The 20,552-nt window shown below is 40.9% G+C and overlaps 1 protein-coding gene across 5 annotated transcripts in view; it reads left to right on the top strand.

Annotated features, from left to right (window-relative positions):
- STARD13 (StAR related lipid transfer domain containing 13) overlaps positions 1 to 20,552 on the top strand; it is a 293,516-nt gene that overhangs the window by 266,627 nt on the left and 6,337 nt on the right. For all 5 annotated transcript variants that reach the window (XM_018071073.3, XM_018071074.3, XM_008934242.4 and 2 more), the window contains 8 exons: positions 3,420 to 4,798; positions 6,217 to 6,390; positions 8,436 to 8,595; positions 12,630 to 12,828; positions 15,996 to 16,203; positions 17,079 to 17,193; positions 17,934 to 18,155; positions 20,054 to 20,271. In XM_018071073.3, coding sequence (XP_017926562.2) covers positions 3,420 to 4,798; positions 6,217 to 6,390; positions 8,436 to 8,595; positions 12,630 to 12,828; positions 15,996 to 16,203; positions 17,079 to 17,193; positions 17,934 to 18,155; positions 20,054 to 20,271 — 2,675 coding nt within the window. The remainder of the gene's footprint in view (positions 1 to 3,419; positions 4,799 to 6,216; positions 6,391 to 8,435; positions 8,596 to 12,629; positions 12,829 to 15,995; positions 16,204 to 17,078; positions 17,194 to 17,933; positions 18,156 to 20,053; positions 20,272 to 20,552) is intronic.

Genomic DNA, 20,552 nt, shown 5'->3' with positions numbered 1-20,552 from the left:
AGCATAACGGGTTTGCACAGGACTAGCACAGCTGCTTGAGTGATTCATCAAAATATGGCAAGCAAGCTGCCAGGCAAGGTTACTGTGAAAACCAGCACAGCATGAATGTTCCCCACTGCCCACTCTCCCACCCAAACCATTCCCACTGTGGGCTGCTGTCTTCTCCTTGGCTTCACTGAGATGCATACAGAAATCCTCATGTATGTGTTGCAAATTTGTCCATAAGCAATTTGGACAGACAGAGATTAGCCTTTGGATTAACTGCCTTCTGCAGCTGTCGATTTATGAGAATTCCTGCCCCCAGATGGAAAAATGTGGCAGAATTCCATTGCAAATAAACCCACTTTTTGCCTTTTGTTAGTATCCCTCTGTATATCAGGCAAGTACACTCTTAGTCAAAAAGCTGTACTATTTTAAATCAACTGTGACAAATCTGTGAATCAAAACCTCTTTCTCTTTGGCAAATGTTACCAGTCACTCCTAAAGAAACTTGGCTCTTCTCATCTTCCCAAACATAATGGTATTAACTGGACTTTTGAATATGCTACAAAGCCATGCACTTGATTTCACCTTAGGTCAGTAGAAGTATACAGTCACTGCTCCAAAATGTCTGCTCCGCCTGTGTCAGATGAATCATTCTTTCAGACTTTCTCTTGATCCACTATCCCCATAGCTGGTGACATGTGGTTTGGCTAAGTGCTCTCAACATTTTTTTTTTGGATGGTTTCATTTGTCAGGGCATTCAGATATCTGACAAGAACAGTGGGTCATTCAGGATGTTCATGGCTTCCAGAATTTTTACCGATTCCATCAAAAGAAAAGCACATTATGTCACAGGACTCACAGTGCAGCTGAATTTGTAGTGAGTCACCATGGCAGTATTTTGGCATGCATATATTTCATATTTGTCTGATTTTGCTTCTGATGAAACACAAACATGTTTCTTTACCAATTAAAAAGCCCTGAAACTAAACCTTTATTTAATTGAGCTGCAAATTTTATCAGCAGAAATTCTCTGTATTTTCTAAGTGGTTCTTGAGCAGAATGTCATCTTGTCTTTGTTGTGGTTAGAGGCAAAACTTGTTTACTATCAGTATTCATTTCTGTTCATCTCTGCTTTCTCAAAAGAAAAAAAAAAAACACAACCCTCAAAACTTTTGATTTAAAGTATATTTGCCACTGAATTTATGTTTATTTCTGTCTCCTGCTCTATGCTCTCTTCTTGGTGTTTCTTGCAATGGTCTCTAAATGGTCTCTACCATTTAGGCTAGTTTAATCAGCTCCAGCTTGTAGGAAAATACAGACTAAATCCTGTCAGTTCATACAGTAATGTCAGTGCAGCTACAGGGATTTGTGTCAGCCAAGAATCTTCTTTAAGGTCCCTTTGGCATATTGGGAAGTACAACAAATTTAAAAAAATATTTCTATCCTATTGGCTGGTGCCATCAACGCTCCAGCAGTGGTATGCTTTGTAGATATAATTACCACTACTAAGTATTTAAAAGTACATGCCCTTATGGTTTTTAAACTATCCACTTTGTGGCACTACTAAGACCACAATAAATGGATTTTTAAGTGCCTGAGGCTGTGCGGTCCTTTGCATACAGAAAGCTGTGGAGATAAAACAAAGGTAGAGTTGTCTGATTTCTTCCCTGCAGACAAACTGGCCAAACCAGTATTAGCCTTTTCTAGCCCTTTTCCTCATACTTCACTAGTTGCTTAATTTTTCTGTCTAACTAGCCACAGAACTAAGATCTGCATTCATTCCTGTGAACTAACATCAGCTGCAGGAGCACTGCACACCTCAATGTTAACAGATGAAAAAGGAATGACTAAGCCCAAAATTTCATAGCTATATTTTCTTTTATGGTTTGGATATGATCTAAAACATCTGACTGACTTGAAGTGATAAACTGGCAAAAGCTTATGGCATCAGTGAGACCTGGCACACTACTGATCCAAATCTGCAGCTTTTGGGGTTTCACATTATTTAAGGTTTTAGGCATTCTTGTAAAATTTGAGTTACATTTTTCAATTAGAGAGACCAGAAGAGATCTAGTCAGAGATCGGAGAGAACTTTACCATTGAAACTTCCTATAAAAATACTTCTAATATTAGACTTTTAAAATGAGAATTTTTCCAGTCCCAAAATAGTCTTTCTGGTTTAGCACCTCATTTTAGTCTGACAGCCTGTCATATTTTACTGCCTTCATACTGCTTCCAGGAATGTGAAGAGCTGTTTGGATGTCATGTAGGTGAAGTTAGTTAGTTTGCTCTGCTTTAAAACACATGTACAAGAATAATGCAGTATAAACCCAGTTCAAAGTCAGAGGAAAGATACTCATTAGCAACTGTGGGCTTTGCATCCTTAGAGAACACAGAAGTTCAGTACTGACAGCATGCTTCATGCTGAAGATGTATATTTTTTGTTTCAGCAAACAGATGAGAAAAATGTCATGGGGAGAGATTTTTTATTCTTTTTTTTTTCCAAGGCACATGTTCTCTGCATTGCAGAGTAGCTGCTGGAGCTGCCTAAACATAAGTACAGCTCTGTGTACTCCAGGCTGAGGGATGAGACCAGGAAAAGCTATGGGGCTGCTGCTACTTCAGGAGAGGTTGGAGGAAGCCAGAGACAGTGGGTCAAGCTTCAGATCAAGTTTGGGGTACCTCTGATGGCACCAAGGCCATGAAGGCAGTGGTTGCCACTGTAGGAAAGGTCACCTCAACTGTAGAAGCTGCCTCATCCAGGCCTGAGCCTGGCCGTTCCTCCTGCCCACGTGCCCACAGCTGCATTGTCTGCCTTCCTTTGCCTGCACTCAGACCCACCTAAGCAATACTGCCAAATAGTACTTTTTTATTGTTCTTTAAGCATTGTGGCTATTATCTGTAGTTATGTTCCTGAAACATAAATCTTGCTAGATGTATCTGGTCTGTGAAGTTTGTAGATGTTTATTTAGTTCTCACTGCAAAACTATGTGCAGCACCAGATATTTGCTGTCTTACTTTTTTAAATAGCTCACATTGCTGTATTACCCACCTATTTCCCCATCTTTACTGTGTCTATCTGAACACCATCCCTGCAGTCAGGATCTCTCTACCTGGACCTTTCAAAACTTTTTTTTCTACACAGTCACCATGGGCATCAGTCCTACACAACCCACAGACAACCCACAGAAGCCAAGAGGTATCAGTGGGACTCCTAACATGGAACAGGCTTTTATTCCTTTCTTGTTAAGATGTTCACAGTCTTTACAATCAAATGGAAAAGGGTGTTATAAAAGGACTGATGACCAGTCTGTCATAAACTGGGTGCAGAGAGACTTTGCCATCTGTTGCTCACATGGACCACCACAATGACATTAATTCAAATAACAAGTTAAAGCACCTGCTTTTAATATGTGCCACTTGCTTTTTTCCAGAGTGAAGATTCAGATGAAGAAGATCTCTGTGCTATCAGTAATAAATGGACTTTCCAAAGAACCAGCAGGCGATGGTCTCGAGTGGACGACATTGATGCTTTGCTTCACCGATCAGACAGACATGGATCTTCTGGGGACATTAAAATGAAAAATACAACAAGCAGTGAGAGCGTCCTTACGGATCTGAGTGAACCTGAGGTCTCATCTATTCACAGCGAGAGCAGTGGGGGAAGTGACAACAGGAGTCAATCCGGCGTCAGCAGCGCTGCCAGGGAGACCTGCGACTGCTCTAGCCATCATGATGTGGAAAGCACACTGCTGCAGGACTCCACTGCAATAAATACTGCCCTGTTCCCCAAGGACAACCTGAAGAATGAAAAACCAACACAAACCAGAGCAAAAACCTTTCTAAAACGCATGGAGACACTAAAAGCAAAAGGCATGCATGGAAAACTAAAAGGCTCAGGAAGAACAGGTCCTTTAGAGATAAGTGGACCAGTTCTCCAGTTTGAGCCAAAATCCTTGAAAGACATGCACTGTGTACAGATAGTCAACGGTGATCTCCACAACTTAGGACAAGATTCAGTTAAAAGAGGACTTTCCTTTTCTGCCAAATCCAGCAGTGAGAGCAGTCAGTCTGAAAACAGCAGCAGTGGGGTGAGCACACCGTGTTTGAAGGAACGCAAATGCCATGAAGCAAACAAGAGAGGTGGGATGTACCTGGAGGACTTAGATGTTCTGGCAGGAACAGCCTTACGGCAAGTTGTGGACCAAAACCTCAAAAATGAATTTCATTCCCAGGAGAACTTGGTTGTGCATATTCCAAAGGATCACAAACCAGGGACCTTCCCAAAGGCACTTTCTATTGAAAGCCTCTCACCTACAGACAACACTAACAGTGTAAACTGGAGGACAGGCAGCATCTCTTTGGGAAAGCAGAGCTGCTCTACTCCGAAAGAGTCCGGATTGATGGCTTGCTGTCCTAAAGAGAGCAGAATTAGTATTTATGACAATGTGCCAGGTTCCCACTTGTATGCTAGTACTGGGGACCTCCTGGACTTAGAGAAAGATGTCCTTTTTCCTCGTTTAGATGACATTTTGCAACATGTCAATGGACTTCAGGAGGTGGTAGATGGCTGGTCAAAGAATGTGTTGCCAGGGCTGCCAGTTGATGATGTGTCAGTCAGGGAATCTCCGTCGTTGCCATTCCAGTCGCCTACACAGATCACTCTTGATTTTGAAGGAAACTCTGTCTCTGATGGCCGGACCACACCGAGTGACATGGACAGAGATGGAACATCCCTGAATGAATCCGAAGCCACTGGTGTTAGGGACAGGAGAGACTCTGGAGTGGGAGCATCACTCACAAGGCCAAACCGGTAAGTAGCAGAATTTTGTTCACAAATCCATGAAATAATACAGTATAATGAAGCAGAGGCTCTCAGCCTGGGAATCAGAAAGTGGGGGGCACCATTACAGTTATACTCATCCAGTATGGGGATGGGGAATTCCCAGGTAAAGGTGGAACTTCAGGAGAAGGGACATCCTGCTATGGAGATTCCTATGTGGAATGAATGCAGAATAGGTTTAATAAAACAATTTAACTAAGGCATTTTTTTATCTCTTGATTATGTAGTAGGACCCTGTATACCTTGTAGGATGTATTTTCAATTTGTCTTCTAAGTTATGCACCCACATCTTTATGCATCAGTGCCTTATGCACTTTTTATTGCGCTGGTCTGCTTTAAAAATGTGTCCCTTTGTGCTCAAAGAGAACTTCCCTACCTTGCCCCTTCATCCTTCAGAGATTAAATTATGGTATAAAATTGACTTGTTAATAAAAGTGAAAAGTGGGATTTTGTTAATAGTTTGCATACCTGTTTTAAGTCAGAGAGATGAGTTCCAGCTGAGCCAGGGAAGCAAGGCCCTGGGTAAAGGCCTTCATGGATCCATACTGTTATGTGTAGGGCGGCTTTGTACGTGCAAAACCAGGGAGAATATACCTGGTATTTTCTGATCTGCTGTCAGCCTTGTCAAATCCTCACAGAGGATTCTGCCATGCTATGGTTTACTGCAGCCTGTGCTTGCTCACCTCCATCACAGGCAAGTGAATTCAAGGAAACTACTGAGTAAATGAGCAGTGCCAAAGTTTTTAGGATTTGAGCTAGAGCTCATGTTCAGCAAAACAAGAAAATGAAATTTACTTTTTTTTTCTGATGAATCTAGTATATAGAGAAAGTGCATTGGAGTAAAAAGATGTAAGTGGCTCAATATCTTGGTGGTTACAGCTCTTGCTAAGGAGACACAATGTTCAATCCTTTTTCAAAAAAATTCTTCAGTATTTAAAAATGGAGATACTTGGAGAACCTCATCTCCAAATACCTTGGTGGTCAGGTTGGTCCCCTGGGATGTGTGGGACTAGGCATCAAATCCCAGTTCTGAGTCAGACAGAGAACATTTGAATCTGGATCTCCCACATCCTTGGAAGTGTGAGGGCTAATAAAGGGCATAGAGGGCAGCACCACTTCCCCGAGTATGTGGATGGAACTCCACATCCACGTGTGAATCTAACTTTAAAATGACAAAACTTGGGCATTTCCAAAATTAAAGAGATTGAGCAAATTGTTTTATTTATCTCCAAAGTACATATTATTTCAGTTGACACACCAAAAGCCATAATGTATGCGTGCATGTTTATATGTGTTTTATATATTGCCCAGCCCTATCTCACAGTATACCATCTTTTCTGCCCAATTAAAGCCATTGTCTGACTTTTCTATTGTTTCTCTTGCTAAAGGCGATTACGGTGGCATAGTTTCCAAATCTCTCATCGCCTGAGCCGCTCTATTGCATCACTTCACATCAGCAATCAGTCAGCAGCCCAAATGAATCTTCTGCAAAAATTCTCTTTGCTTCGTCTCACTGCCATCATGGAAAAGTACTCCATGTCAAACAAACATGGTTGGACCTGGTAAGTACCATTGATAAGTGGAAAAAGAGCTATTTGTAGAAGAAAATAGTATCTCCTAATTCTGTTTACTGTGATAGTAAGTAAATGCAATTAGAAGGGGCAACTGTAGGATTTGAAACTGTCCCTTTTAATCCACTGCTGCCTAATGACTCATTGGCAAAGTCAGAAATAGATTGTGGAAATCTAATTTCATTCCTCTGCTCCAACAGAGACACAACACTGGCCTTTCTAACAACACTTCAGTTCCAGAAAAATAAACAGAAGTAGAATAGAGACTTTAAAAAGCAGGAGAAGTTTACAGTAAGTCTTATACCCAGAATTCATTTTGTTATTTGAAAAGAAACAGCTGCTGCTGCTACTTTATGTATTTGATATTGGTTTGTTCGTGCTGTAAAAGAAGGGTTAGAACAGTTGTGGCACTTTTCACTACAGATCAAAAGATGCAAGCTTTAGTCTAGGACCTGTGTTAGAGGAAGCTTGCAACCCTGACAGCTGTGACAGCTACCTGGTCACTCAGGGGGTGAAGGGCAGATGGACGTGAATGCTGGCAATGTGGCTCCTTCTGTAGCACCTGGCTACAGAAACCTGCATGTTTAATGGTATACAGACCCTGGTAGGCTCCACAGACAGAGGTATGTCAGAAATGGAAATGGGCATAGATAAGAGTTTATAAGTATCTGAGAAATAATCAAAAGGGTAACAGAAACTCCCTAATACACCGAGACACTGAGTCCAAATATAGTTTGACTTGACATGTACATTGTGATTTTCATGTTCAAAGCACCTCACCAAAATCCCATTAAATTCATCTGTGAGCTAGATAAGACAAGTTTTCCTTTAGAAATGGAAAATTAGATGCAGAGTTAAATACATGTGAGATTCACCTCACTAACATCAGCTATTAGAAAAAGTTAAAAGTCTAATCTGTTATAAATGTAATCTGAGAAAGTCGGGCCAGCTGTTTGTGATCAGAGGAAAAGGACAAGCAGCTCCAAAGCAGCTCATTATATCCAAGGCTGAGGGTTTCAGTCACCCTCCAGAGGTGTCTTTCTCTAGAGTGTGTATAGAGGTAGTCCATACTATTAACTCTTTCTAAATTTCCATTAGAGAACTAAAATTCAGTAAGAATAAACTCCATTTCACTGTTCTCCTTTGGTGCAGCAACCTGTGGTTAACTGACAGCGTCTGTACTGAAATGAATCTCACCTTAACCAACTTCAAATAAGCAGACTAGAATACAGACCTGCTGTTTGTACCAGGTTTTCATCTTGAGAAATATTTTTCAGTTTATGTAATCAGTCACTAAGAATTTATAAGAGTGGGACTGTAAATAGCTGTAAAGTTATATGCTGTACTTCTTCAGTAGGTAATTTAATCTGAATTTTAATTCCTTCCCACACAGATGAGAAAAATCTTAGTCACATTCAGGTCATATTCATCCTTTTTATTTTAATTCCATGGCAGTCATGCCTCCCACAAGGAGAATCCAGTTTGTTCTTGTTTTCAGCATCATTTTTTGAAGAAAGCAAGCTCACCAGCTTCACTTAAGTGACTCGACTAAAATAAATCATATAACACAAGGGGTGAATCTGACACATAGGGATTTCCCACTGTCATTTATTACTGTAAATTGTTAGTCAATAGAAATACTAAATCATGTAACAGGTAGTATAGTCACTCAGCCTGTTAAAGAACTGAACCTCCTTTTCTGTCAGGTACTCTCTCCAGTTTGCTGTGCTGTTCCTTTGAGTCCCTAAAGGATGCTTTAAACCATGTTGCCTTCAGCGGGATGGCAGGTGCATAGTAAAAGTTTTTTATTAGAACAGATTTTTATGCTATGTCTTAGAGACAGAGGCCATCCAGTTATTCAAGCTGACATTCATCAGTCATACAGATTGTAAAGTGTCCATGCATTGTGCATTAAGCATTATTTCACCATCTTTATAAAAAAGGCCCCAGCTACCAATTTCTGTCAGTAGTGTTACTCAGAGAGACTGTGTAAATACCCCGATATTTTCATGCAACCTGTTCATGTTAATTTTCAGGTCTGTGCCAAAGTTCATGAAGAGGATGAAAGTCCCTGACTACAAGGACAAGAATGTCTTTGGTGTGCCTCTCATAGTTCATGTCCAGAGAACAGGACAGCCTCTTCCCCAGAGCATACAACAAGCACTGCGCTACTTACGGAACAACTGTCTAGATCAGGTATGAACTTCACTCCACGGACTTGGTTGATTTTTCCTGTAAAGCCGCTTTAAGCAAGCAATGGTGAGCCTTTTTATACTTAGTACTAGGATTATTTGAAGATCATTGTATCTCATGTTGGGCCCAAATCTCTGGTGATTTGATACTTGATGCCAGTACTAGCAGTTTGCTGTTTTGAGATTTGTATCCAGCTAATCTGTTGAATTCTTGCAGCTACAACTGTCCTACTGATTTGTATACCATAGTCTACTTCAAAGAATGATGTTGGATCTATTGAATCAGATGTGGGGTCTATTGAATCAGACCCAGGAAGAGATCAGGACTCCCAATTTCTACCTCTATCTGTTCTGCTTATGTTTGACTGTTGCCAGTGAGGGTTAACTGCATTCACCATTTCACAAGACATGGTACAAAAGGTTTTATTTGCTTAGCAAAGAAAGAAAGTCCAAGAATAGAGAGCAAACTCAGCAAAATATTCGAAGTATTCTGTTGACAGTCAGATATATCCAGATACTTAGGTCATCAGGGGTTCAATGCCAAAGCCATTATGGTACGTTGCCTTTTATAGTGTTCTTAGCTACAACAAGCCAGCTGGGACACCCCCATGCTCAAAATGTTTCAGATTTTTTTGTTCTCTTTAGCTATAGAGCAGGGACATACTAGTCATATTTTTACTGTTCTTCCCCTGAGGATGCGGATATGTATTTTTAGGAACATAGGACTGGGAGGAAGAAACCCCCTGGCTGATTATGTTCAGTCCTCTACTGTTATTGACCTCATGTCATATGACCTCTTCCATAACTGCTTTTAGATAGTTGTAAGTTCAAAAGGAGCAACCAGCATTTTACTCTGCAGACTTTGCTGCCTCTCTTGGTCTGAGCATATGAAAAGGGTAGAAATAGTCTGTTCTGAATCTTTGCATTTTCTGATCACCATTCTGGTTGCTGTTCACGTTGTTTTGTTGGATGACAGTCATCTTCTCCAAAATTGAAATCTGAAAAGTAAATGCATTGCTGGGAATCACAACCATTTCCCTTTGCAGCCAGTGGGAATGACACATGGCCTTCTTATCATTTCTCTCTGTAAAGAGGTCCTGTGGTGGTCAAACCATGACATCTAACTCCAAGGTGTCAAAGGTGGTGTGAGATGAATTCTACCGACCATATGTAGTACAGGAGCCAAGGGGCGGGACAAATAATTTGTCAGAAATGTGTTAATAGGGGATGGAAGGGAAAGATGCCTAGAGGCAAGTAGAAACAGTATATTCAATAAGTAACATGCCTGGTTGCCTCAGCGGTCATCTGGGTTTGTGCCCTGAGCTGGGAAACTCAGTGTAGGAAGAAAAGTGATGCACCGAGCCTGGAATCAGTGATGAGATTGGAGGAGGAGACACTGGCCCAAGTAAGAGGAACAGGAGATGTAAGGATAGAGTTTCAGCTAAGAAGCAGAGCAATAGGAAGAAAGAGAAGAGAGTGGATAAATGGGGGAGAATGTAAAAGGGAGTGTAATACTAAAGAGAAAGAATAAGCTCTTGAGAGATTTGAGGCAGTCAAAAGGAGTGGGAAGTCTGAGACAAATATCTGTTCTGAGAGACAGGGTTTACTTGCTGGGAAGCATCAGAGGTACGTGAAGTGCCATTTCAACTCAGCTCGAGTTTCCACTCAGGATGGAATTGGAAAAATATTCAGTGGGAAAAGAAGGAGGAGAAGTTCAGATCAGGACCATTTAAAATACTTTTTCACCAAAAACCTTTCTAGGCCAAAACCCTCCGGGCTTCAGCTTCTCATCTTTACAGTTATTCCCTTTGTTCCCATTTAATTAGAAGTCTCCTAATACCTAGAGAGAGGTCTGAGTAGCCTCCAGTCTCCCTCAGCATCTTGCTTATGTGTCTCTCTGTGCACTGCAGAAGGTGGTCTAGAGTGCTGAACAGGCATCAGAACTTCTACTTGCACACACTTGGTAAAGTTGAGGTTGTTCTAAGTCATTGTAAGGTCTGCCACTGAAATACCTAAAATGGTATGAGAAGCCTGATACCTACCATTATTTGTAGGATGTGTTATTCAGTTTCAGCCTGTGAAATAAAAACTGCTTTGCCTTTTTCAACTGTGTCTATGTTTCTGTCATGCATCATATGGCTACTTGCATGGTAGATGTTCCACAGCATGACGATAGTAAAGAAATTGGGCCAGATCAACCTCTGGATTTATAGTCCCATTTTATTTACAGAATGAGTCTGTAATATTGCAGAACAGAGCCTAAAACATCTTTTTCTTCCAAATGAAGAACTGTCCTTTTTTGATTAATTATTAATTTTTTCAATGAAAAAAGGAAATAGGAGTTCGGATAAATATCATTAAACAAAACCAGAGGTCAAGAGTAGCAGAATGATGTGCAACAAGAGATTGTATGGGTATGATCTGACATCTGACTTCTCAAATCAGACTTAGCTGAAAGTTTTTAAATGTTCTTTATACCAGCTAGGACACTTTCCATCAAAAGCAGATAATTGAACCTCTGCTCTCACACTTCTCTACCACGGGCCAAAATTTTATTTTTTTTGACAGAATTAGCAAGTGTCCTTCTGTATCTTCAGCACACATTTCTAAGAGGAAAAGGGATTTAAGAAGGGAAAGTGTAAGGAAAAAATAGATTAAAGAGCTGGATGCTCTTTCTTGTATTCTCTTGTCAGAAACAAGAGTGGAGCTTCACTTGTGATCATAAATACAGTACACAGGGCATACTCCAGTTCTCTACTTCCTATACCTAAATTTAACTCACAAGTGATACTAAATTCATCAATAAGAGCACATAGAAGAACTTCCTCACAGCCAGTCTTGTGTAGCAGTTCATCTCTGTTATAAATAAATAAACCCCTCACAGATCTGCAGAGTGTGTGATTTGTGTAATTAGTGTCATTTATGTGTGAGTTAACAAAAGTCCTAAATACCGTACAGTAGAGCATAGGAGGTGTTCTAGGGAGAGGAGGGTCCTACATGAACTCTGTGCTGCTTTGTGTTGGAAGTAAGGGGAAGAAGGCCAGAAGGCATTATTTCCTTGCTTGTACACGTTTGTTGATGGACTATGCCATGCAGGAAGCTGCTGCAATCACCAGCAAGACAGCTGTCACAGAGGAACAGGAGTATATAATTCCAAACCTGAAATGCGCCTTTTCCATAAGTCTTTCTCCATATTTCACCTTTTCCCAGGCAAAACTGAAGGGAAACAGTGTTAACATTCCCAAATGAAACACTGTAAACTGACTTGGGAATAAATAATGCGGTTTAGGCTCAGGAATTCACCCTGGGGGAATTCCGCTGGGGAGGAGGACAAGAAAGGGCAGCACTGCCTTGAAGGCATCATTTGAAGAATTACCACTTCCTTTCAAATAGAAAGCAAACAGGATAAAAATGTATTTTAGTGACATTGCACAAGTAATCCCTCTGTGGCCCTCACTTTCAAACCCGGCTTTTCAGTGGAATTTGGGAGAACTCTTGGAAGCAGAGTAGGAAGGGGGAAGCAGGAAGGGCAAAAAATAGGTTTGGTCTTGATTTTAAAGCTTTACCAGGATGTACTAATCTTTTGCCACAGCATTTATTACTTAGCTAAGCATAATATTTTCTTGTTAGTCTTCGAAACATGTACCCAAATAAACATGAGGAACCAGATTCTCAGCTGGAGTAAATCAACAGTCAGTCACCCAAGCCAAGCAAGCCATGCTGATTTATATCAGCTGAGCATCTTGCTTACACCCTTCAGGCAGCAGGGAAATTGTGCACTCTGAACTCTCCCTCTTGGATGGGACAGAGAGCAGCAGCTTTATTAACCCTTACAGTCCTGCTGTGAGAGCATGTGCTTGCCTGCCAGACTTGGGGGCAAGTCATGACCATCACACTTGCAAGTTTTCTTTAGTTTTGCCTAGAGTAAAATAAGCAACCCAAGCTTTGATCATAATCAAAGCCCCCCATAATAGATTTATATATAAATATAAATAAACAAATTTTTTTTGTGTAACATTTTCTTTTTTACTTTTTTAGGTGGGTCTGTTTCGAAAATCTGGAGTGAAATCCCGAATCCAGGCCCTGCGTCAGATGAATGAGAGCTCCCCAGAAAACGTCAGCTATGAAGACCAGTCAGCATACGATGTGGCAGACATGGTAAAGCAATTTTTCAGGGACTTGCCGGAACCTCTCCTCACAAGTAAACTAGGAGAGACTTTTCTGCACATCTATCAATGTAAGTTGACGTATTTCTATTATTATAAACCAATAGAAAATACTATATATTATATAGTAATATACTGTAAATAATTTTGGTATGTTAACACTGGGTGGGATTCTTTCTGCTGACTTTTGAGATATATAAAAGAACAACTCTGCTGTCAAAATCTGTCACTAAGAGATTTTTAGAACCACCTAAAGGTTTCAGTGTCAAATTTAATGTAAAGACAACCCTCAGATATTAAGAAGATTTGAAAATATCAGCTTCACAATCAGAAAGAACCCAGAAGGACAGGCTGTTTTGGACATAAAAAGCATGAAGACTCATGTTTTTGTCAGATTTCTTTAAAAATGCGGGTACATTTCCTGCAGACATCTCAATATAAGTGAGTCTTCTGGGCACGGAGAAGTGGTACTTGACAATGAGAATGTGTGTCTGTGCAGTCCCCTTCTTTGCTGTGACTTGATTATTTGCCTTTTCATTACAGTCAATAAAATGTATATGCAAAAAACAAGCTGCCTTCATGTAGATCATCAGCTCTTTGTAAAGAACCCTTAGAGAAAGAAATAAACTAGAGGATTTCTTCTTTTCATTCCAGCATAAGCAATCTTGAGCAAAATCTGAGACTCAGATGCATCAGAATGATGAAAATCCCTGTAGAACAGGAAATGACTGTGTAACTCTTCTCCAGACTGAGGGAGAAATAAATAATGAGGGAAACACTGAAAAGCCAGAGGAATTAGAGTTTTTTCCTGACAATGTCCATTATGAAGGCCAGTCAGCCAGTTCTCTGGCAGATGCAGAAAACCCTACCCAGGCAGCCTAAGCCAAATAATTGGAAGCACTAAAGAGAAGCGTGTCTAGTCTTTTCACTTGCAGACATTTCAGCTGCCAAAAAATAGAAAGACATTTTAAAACACTGTGCTTAAGAATCTCAGTTACTTCCATTGCTTCCCTTTACTGTAAAAATCTGTCTGTGGCGCATAGTCACTAATGTATTTAGCATCCCACTGTCTGTAGCTGGTAAAGAATACTGTGGTTCTGCATAAGAGAGACAGCATTGCAAATAAATTTAGTGAGTTTGGCCATACGTGATGTCGTGGGACACAAATGAACTGAAACAGTTGGTGCCTCGTTCTGGACCATCATTTCCCTCTCTTTTTTCTTGCTCACAGTTTGCAGGTCTTGTCTGCCTACACACACGTTAATAAGCTCGTTCAGAAAAGCAACAGGAATTCTGGCTGCTAATAAAATGGCAATCACAATTGTTTCCATAGTGAAGTGGCCAAGGAGAAGATTATCTACTGCAAGGACTACATGTCCTTGGAAACAAATCACCTTTAAACTATTGCTTGATGAAAACTGGGAATGTCCTGTCTTGGCACAGAAGAGACTGCAAGTAAACTGCCCTCTCACCAATGGGAGAGAGACATGGCATATCCCAATGTCACTGGCATAAGTAGGTGTGTTGCCAGAAGGACTCCCCTTTTCCAAGACACGAGCCTGGTGTTAGGATTCACAATAGCCATGAGGCTGAATGGTGAAATATTGATACCAGCCAACAAAAAATGTAAAAAGAAGTGTGAGCTGATTCTGTAATGCCTGTGTAGTACTGCAGTGGGAAGTCTGAAGAACTCTTCTTTACAGTAGTCAGATGGAAAAAAATGTGCTCAGAAAGATTTTCTTGAACTGCACTAGTAATTCAAAGGATTTCATAAAGACTTGAGGATGGGTCCATTTAAACCAAGGTAGGAACAGGAAAAGATGGTCTCTGTGGACACTGGAGAACAATCCTTGGATTAAGAATGAGTAGCACTGGGGAATTTTTCCATGTGACCAACAACAAATACATTTTTCTGTTTTAGGCAGTACTGATGAAACTCTTTTAACAGAAAGAAAAATGTTGAAAATCGCTGGGATACCAATTGTGTTTCATAATGTCTGCAATTAAATTAATCCGTAGCTGGGAGTTTTTCTTACCCTTCATTCTGTTCAACAAATTGTTAATGTGAAATTAGGAAGGATTTTTCCTCTCTTAGTGTATTGGCAGGGGATTTCTGATTTTCTGGAACTCACTGAAGATATTTTTCATATATCCAAGACCTTTTCATATATCCGGAATGGCTTGAATTGCTGTAACAGAGAGGATTGGGGATGAGATGATTAGTGTAGTAGTCGTACTTGGCATAGCATTGATGAAACTTCTTCCATTTCCCTAAAACTCTCAGTTGCCTAATGTTTACTTATTACTTGAAGAACTAGCTGCTCTTCTTCTTTATGTACCAGACTCATCAGAGCAACAATAAAGGGGGAGGGAGGGATTACTAGGGTGCAATATGGGCAGAAAAGACATGTTGCATGAATTTAGCAAAGGCTTCTCTGACTTCTCAGAAAGACCTGGCCTTGCTGCTTCTAGAAACTTTAGAAGTGTTAGGCTGTGTTCATTTTGTCATTCATGTCTGAAAGCTTTTAAAATAAAGTGCTTGTACAAGGCTACCAGTCAAATCTTAAAAGCTGGCTGTTCCCTCTACTCTAAATCTGCTTTTGTTCCTCTTCTATTCAATTATATAGAAGAATGTAATGCCCAGAGGAGGGCTTGAAGTCCAAACTGAGAAAACTTATGGTTGTTTTAGACTTGAATCTGTCTGAGGTGCTATTTAAGCATAACCATTACTTCTTTCATTAAACTCTTTTACAGTTTAGGATGCAGATGTGTTTTCCCGAAGCTTCGCTAAGACTTTCAAACTGTCTTCCTAGGGGAGAAAAGAAACCTGAAAAATACCATTTAAACTACTCTCCCTTCATAAACTTTAAATGAAGTTCAGTCTCTCTTGGGAAAAGCCTTCAAATAGAGAAATGTCATACTCTGGTGTGGCAAGCTGTGCTTGATGGAGGAGCAAAAACCAGAAGCCAGCTAGTCTTCTCCCCTTTGTCCCCTGTCATCTGCCTCTTCACAAAGCCGTTATCATAGAATCATTAGAGTTGGAAAAGACCTCTAAGATCATCAAGTCCAACCATTAACCTAACACTGCCAGGTCCACCACTAAAATATGTTCCAAAGCACCACATCTACATGGTTTTTGGACACTTATGGGGACTGTGAATGTCTGTGCTAACTGTCTTTCTGACTCCTTATCTGATCCTACAACTGACCCCTCCGAACGTCCCTTGCTTTTCCTCAGACGTCCCCAAGGAGCAGCGGCTGCAGGCGGTGCAGGCTGCTATCATGCTGATGTCCGATGAGAACCGGGAGGTTCTGCAGACTCTGCTGTGCTTCCTGAGTGACGTCACCTCCGTGGAGGAGAATCAGATGACTCCTATGAACATAGCTGTTTGTCTGGCCCCCTCTCTCTTCCATCTCAATATAGTGAAGAAAGAAAGCTCACCAAGGTACATTTCTTCTCAACGCTATAAATAGTCATATCCTTAATACAGACTGATGCTTTCAGTGGTATGCAGGACAAAACTTTCCAAAGCATCTGCTTTCCAGCACACGTTAAACAAGGCATGGCTTCAGCAAGAGGGGAAAACCCATGCTGCAGAGTCAGAAGCACACTTGTTTTCACAAGCCCAGAAGGCATTTTGGCTGTCTGTTGAGAATATGCAGTGCCTGCTTTCCATGCGAAATTTTCAGTGGGGCACTAGTGAGTTTTGTGTGACTAGTGTTAACATCTGTGAAGGGAAAGGGCTTGATTTTGCAGTGGCTGAAGTAAAAGATTGACCATGTTTTAAAGGATTTTAATATGTAGATTTTCAGTGAGTGTTTTTTCACTTTCAGTTTTCTAACTACATTCTGCCATTTGGGAAACCAAGTTTATTTCAGGCCACATTTTAATGGTGTGTAACATGGTGAGTGTAGACTAAACAGGGCATAGACCTGGTTAAATATTAGTGGTCCCTCCTGATTTTTTTTTCATCCCTCTGGTTCAGAATATACTGAGATTCTTGCTTATGTACATATATAACCAGTGTCTGAGCAAGTGCTTACAGCAGTAACTTTACACTATGTCTGTTAAAAATCCATTTCAAAATGTGCAACACGTAATGCAGGATGTGCATAACCTTTCCTGCTTTTACCTTTGGCTCAACAATATTTTAGGTAAACATTTTTCCTTTAAAAAAGGCCCAACAGTCTGAGCAGTCTTTGTGATAAATAAAAACTTAGGATAGGTTTTCCTCTCTGGTGCTCAGAACATCTTGCTGCTGTTTGCTTTCCTATTAAAAAGTTCAGCTCTTTTTACCTGAGATACTGAATTCAATTACAGAGTAATACAGAAAAAATATGCAACAGGGAAGCCAGATCAGAAGGACCTCAGTGAAAACCTGGCAGCTACTCAGGGACTTGCTCACATGATAATGGAATGCAACAAACTTTTTGAGGTGAGTGAGAGACTCAAACGGCATTATTCATGGCCACATAATGCAGCATCCTTTGAAGTATTTTTGTTTATGCTTACATTTTACATCTTGCATTAGCTCAGAGATTGATGGTGCCTCACTTATTTGTAAACTTGCTTCATCTAAAGTTCAGTTATTTCTTTATAGCTGTTCCCTTCTAGTATGCAAAAGATGCAGGGTAATTATTCTGTGACAGTTTTCAACCCAAATCACTGGATTATGAAATTTTAGTCTAATTTAAATCAAAATCTGTTGGTTTAAAATTTCAGTTTATTACAATGCTTTTAACACCTCAATTAAAACTTATTCCTCTGAAAAAGAAGAGTCCATACACTTTATTTCTGTGTGTCATGCAATAAAGTTAAAATCGCATAGCTATTTACACTGTAACTGGAAGAGAGAAAATGCTCCTATCTCCCTTCCCCAAAAGCACAAGGCAATGTTTCTGAGGGCTAAAGGAGAAACAGAGGTGTAGTGACATCCAGTTGATCAGTCTAATATGGTTCTGCATTAGTAGTGCTGTTCTGAGCCATGGACTGTTTCATTAGACTACTTTGATTTTCTATCTTGCATAAAGATAGAAATAGGTATACATTTTACAAATCATAGGCTCATTGCAATTGGATGCTGAATGGTCCATCAGCTTAGAAACACATTGCTTTAAAGAACAGTTCTCAGCAGGAGATCTTCTCTGTGTGTTTTCGCTCCCTTCTGTGGCACAGGTCCCACACGAGATGGTCACACAATCCCGAAACTCCTATGTTGATGCAGAAGTGCATTCTCCCACACTGGATGAGCTTGGGAAACAAGTGGATGAGGAAGGAGGGAACTATCAGATGTACCTGGAAAATCTCATGCAGAATCTCCAGAAAGAAGCAAAAGAGAAATTCAAAGGATGGGTCACATGTTCCAGTATAGAGAACACAGAACTCGCGTACAAAAAGGTAATCTGGGGAGATATGGAAGAAGCAGTAAAGAAACCTAAGCAAATTACAGCCTAGCTATGGGACACCCTGACATGTTGCATGGCTAAATACATACCCTTCTTTCTGGCAAGGCACACTTTTTTTTTTAAGGACTACTAAAAGCAATTAAAAATGTAATAGAATAGTGAATCAAATATGAGATTCCAGGAAAAGGCATATAAAGCAAGCTAAGGTCTCCAAAACAGATAAATAAGTGAAACAGCAAACAACACAAGCAAAGAGTGAGCTGGAACATTAAACAACAGAGAACATTACTTTAGTAAGCTCTCTAATGGGAGGACATGCAAAGTTTCTAACCAGCTCCTGATGTTTGCTAGCAGTTTGGAGAACACAGCCAAAACATAGATATTATGAAATCTTTTCAGGCTGCCCAGTGCTTTATTAGCCAGACCAGCCATATGGCCAGTTTTATCCCCGATCCTCTTGTCCTTGACACTGGTGGATTTTTGATCCTGCAGCTTTATTGAAATTTCTGAATTTGTTCCAGGCTCCATCACTTCTGCAGGGAAAGCCAGACCACTACAGCCAGGAGGAGGGTGCTGTAGGGTCCCTGCAGACAGTGGAGTACAGGACTGCTGGAAATGCAATAGCAAAACAGAGATCTCCAAACCAGAAGCAGCTAGTGAGAGGAGGGGATGGATTAGGAGTGGATTATACTAGTTAGGTAGGGGAAGGGCACTGGGACAAATGTGTGATCTGGATGGTGAGGAGGTAGGAGGCAGCATTACCCCTATTTGGGAAAGTGCAACTCCTCTGTCAGGGCAAAGAAACTGCAGTCATTCTGGTTTGTAGCCAGCTTCTGTGAGTGACCTCTCCAGGGAGGGACAGCAGGGCTCAGGTGGGGGCAGAATGTGGAAGAAGGGTGGGCATGTGAGACTACAGAGGGGATTGGGAGTCTCTGCAGCTCTAGTGTGGAGTAACTGGGGAACTGAGAGATTTGAAGAGAAAGAATTATAACAGCATGAAATAATTTCGGGGGGGGGGTTCTGGGGAAACAATCCTGGGTCTGTGGGAGGTACTAAAGCTTTCTGGAGCACTGACAATGGTATGTGAGAATGCTAGGGTAGGGAGGAGTTAGAAAAGCAGGGCTTGCAAGATCTAGTGATTACAGTTGAGTTGTTTACTGCCTGAAATATGACCCCTAACACCATGCAGAAAAGCTGTACGTGTAGAATCTAGGACATTCACCTGGTGCATAGCCCAGCACTTTCTGCTCGCCTTATTGCGTGTGTGGAGGTGTTTGAAGAAACAGGACCTGTGAGCAAGGAAGACTTAGCAAGCAGTCTGTGCTCATGGAAAGGCATTTTCCCAACCTCCACTGCAGCTATTTTGAGGAGCAAACATCTGTGTACCCAACACATAACTGAATCAACATATGTTCTGCTCTTCCACCAATTAACCAGGAGGGTTAATGGACCCTCAGTCCCAGGTAGTGTATCAAATTGCCCAAGAGAGTTGCTTTGTTTCAACCCAGGGTTGCAGTCTCTCGCTTGTTTTTTCTTTGGCACACACATATTCTTCATTATACTGAGGGTGCTTGGGGTGCTTTCAGCTCCTGCTTGGGGCTGAAAAAGTGTCTGTTACACCAGAAGTAATACAGAACTTCTGTGGCACTATGGGAACTAGTCCAGATATATACTGTTGTGAGAGCAGTTTTCCATCCAGGACTAGAATGCATATATTTTCATATGCAGTACAGCAGAAGCAATAGCAATAATATTGATGATTAGCAGGGAAATATGACTGCTCTGAAGCTGAAGTCAGACACACGTATTGAGATTTTGTCTTCAGTTATCATCAGCTGAACATAAGTATATAAATCATGGGAGTTTGTGTTCTTGGTTACTTTACTCCAGGTTGGGGATGGGAACCCATTAAGGCTTTGGAAAGCCTCAGCTGAAGTTGAAGCCCCCCCATCAGTTGTCCTGAACCGAGTACTGAGAGAACGTCATCTCTGGGACGAGGACTTCTTGCAATGGAAGGTGGTTGAGAGCCTGGACAAGCAGACAGAAGTTTATCAGTATGTTTTGAACAGCATGGCTCCTCATCCCGTCCGAGATTTTGTTGTTCTAAGGTAAGCTAAATGTGGTTCTCCGGTACTTTTGCTTCCTGCAGCGCATCAAGGAAGATCTGGACTTCTCTCAGCCTTCACATCTGTATAAATGTGCTCTGAGAACTCTATTGCTGGGCAGCAGTGTTGATTTCTCAAACTGAATTAGAATCATACACCTAGAGCATGCTGACCTTTTCTCTGATGTAATTTGAGCAGCACATATTCCTGAGGCCATAAATATAATTTCTTCCTTAGAACAGATGTCTGATAATAGCTGCTGTTCTCTCTTAGCTTTGTTTGTT

The sequence above is a fragment of the Manacus vitellinus genome, unplaced genomic scaffold, assembly GCF_001715985.3.
Source record: "Manacus vitellinus isolate BGI_N305 unplaced genomic scaffold, ASM171598v3 scaffold_2_pilon, whole genome shotgun sequence".
Lineage (NCBI taxonomy): Eukaryota > Metazoa > Chordata > Aves > Passeriformes > Pipridae > Manacus > Manacus vitellinus.
Note: the sequence above shows the minus strand (reverse complement) of the source record. Positions and strands in the feature narration are given on the sequence as shown.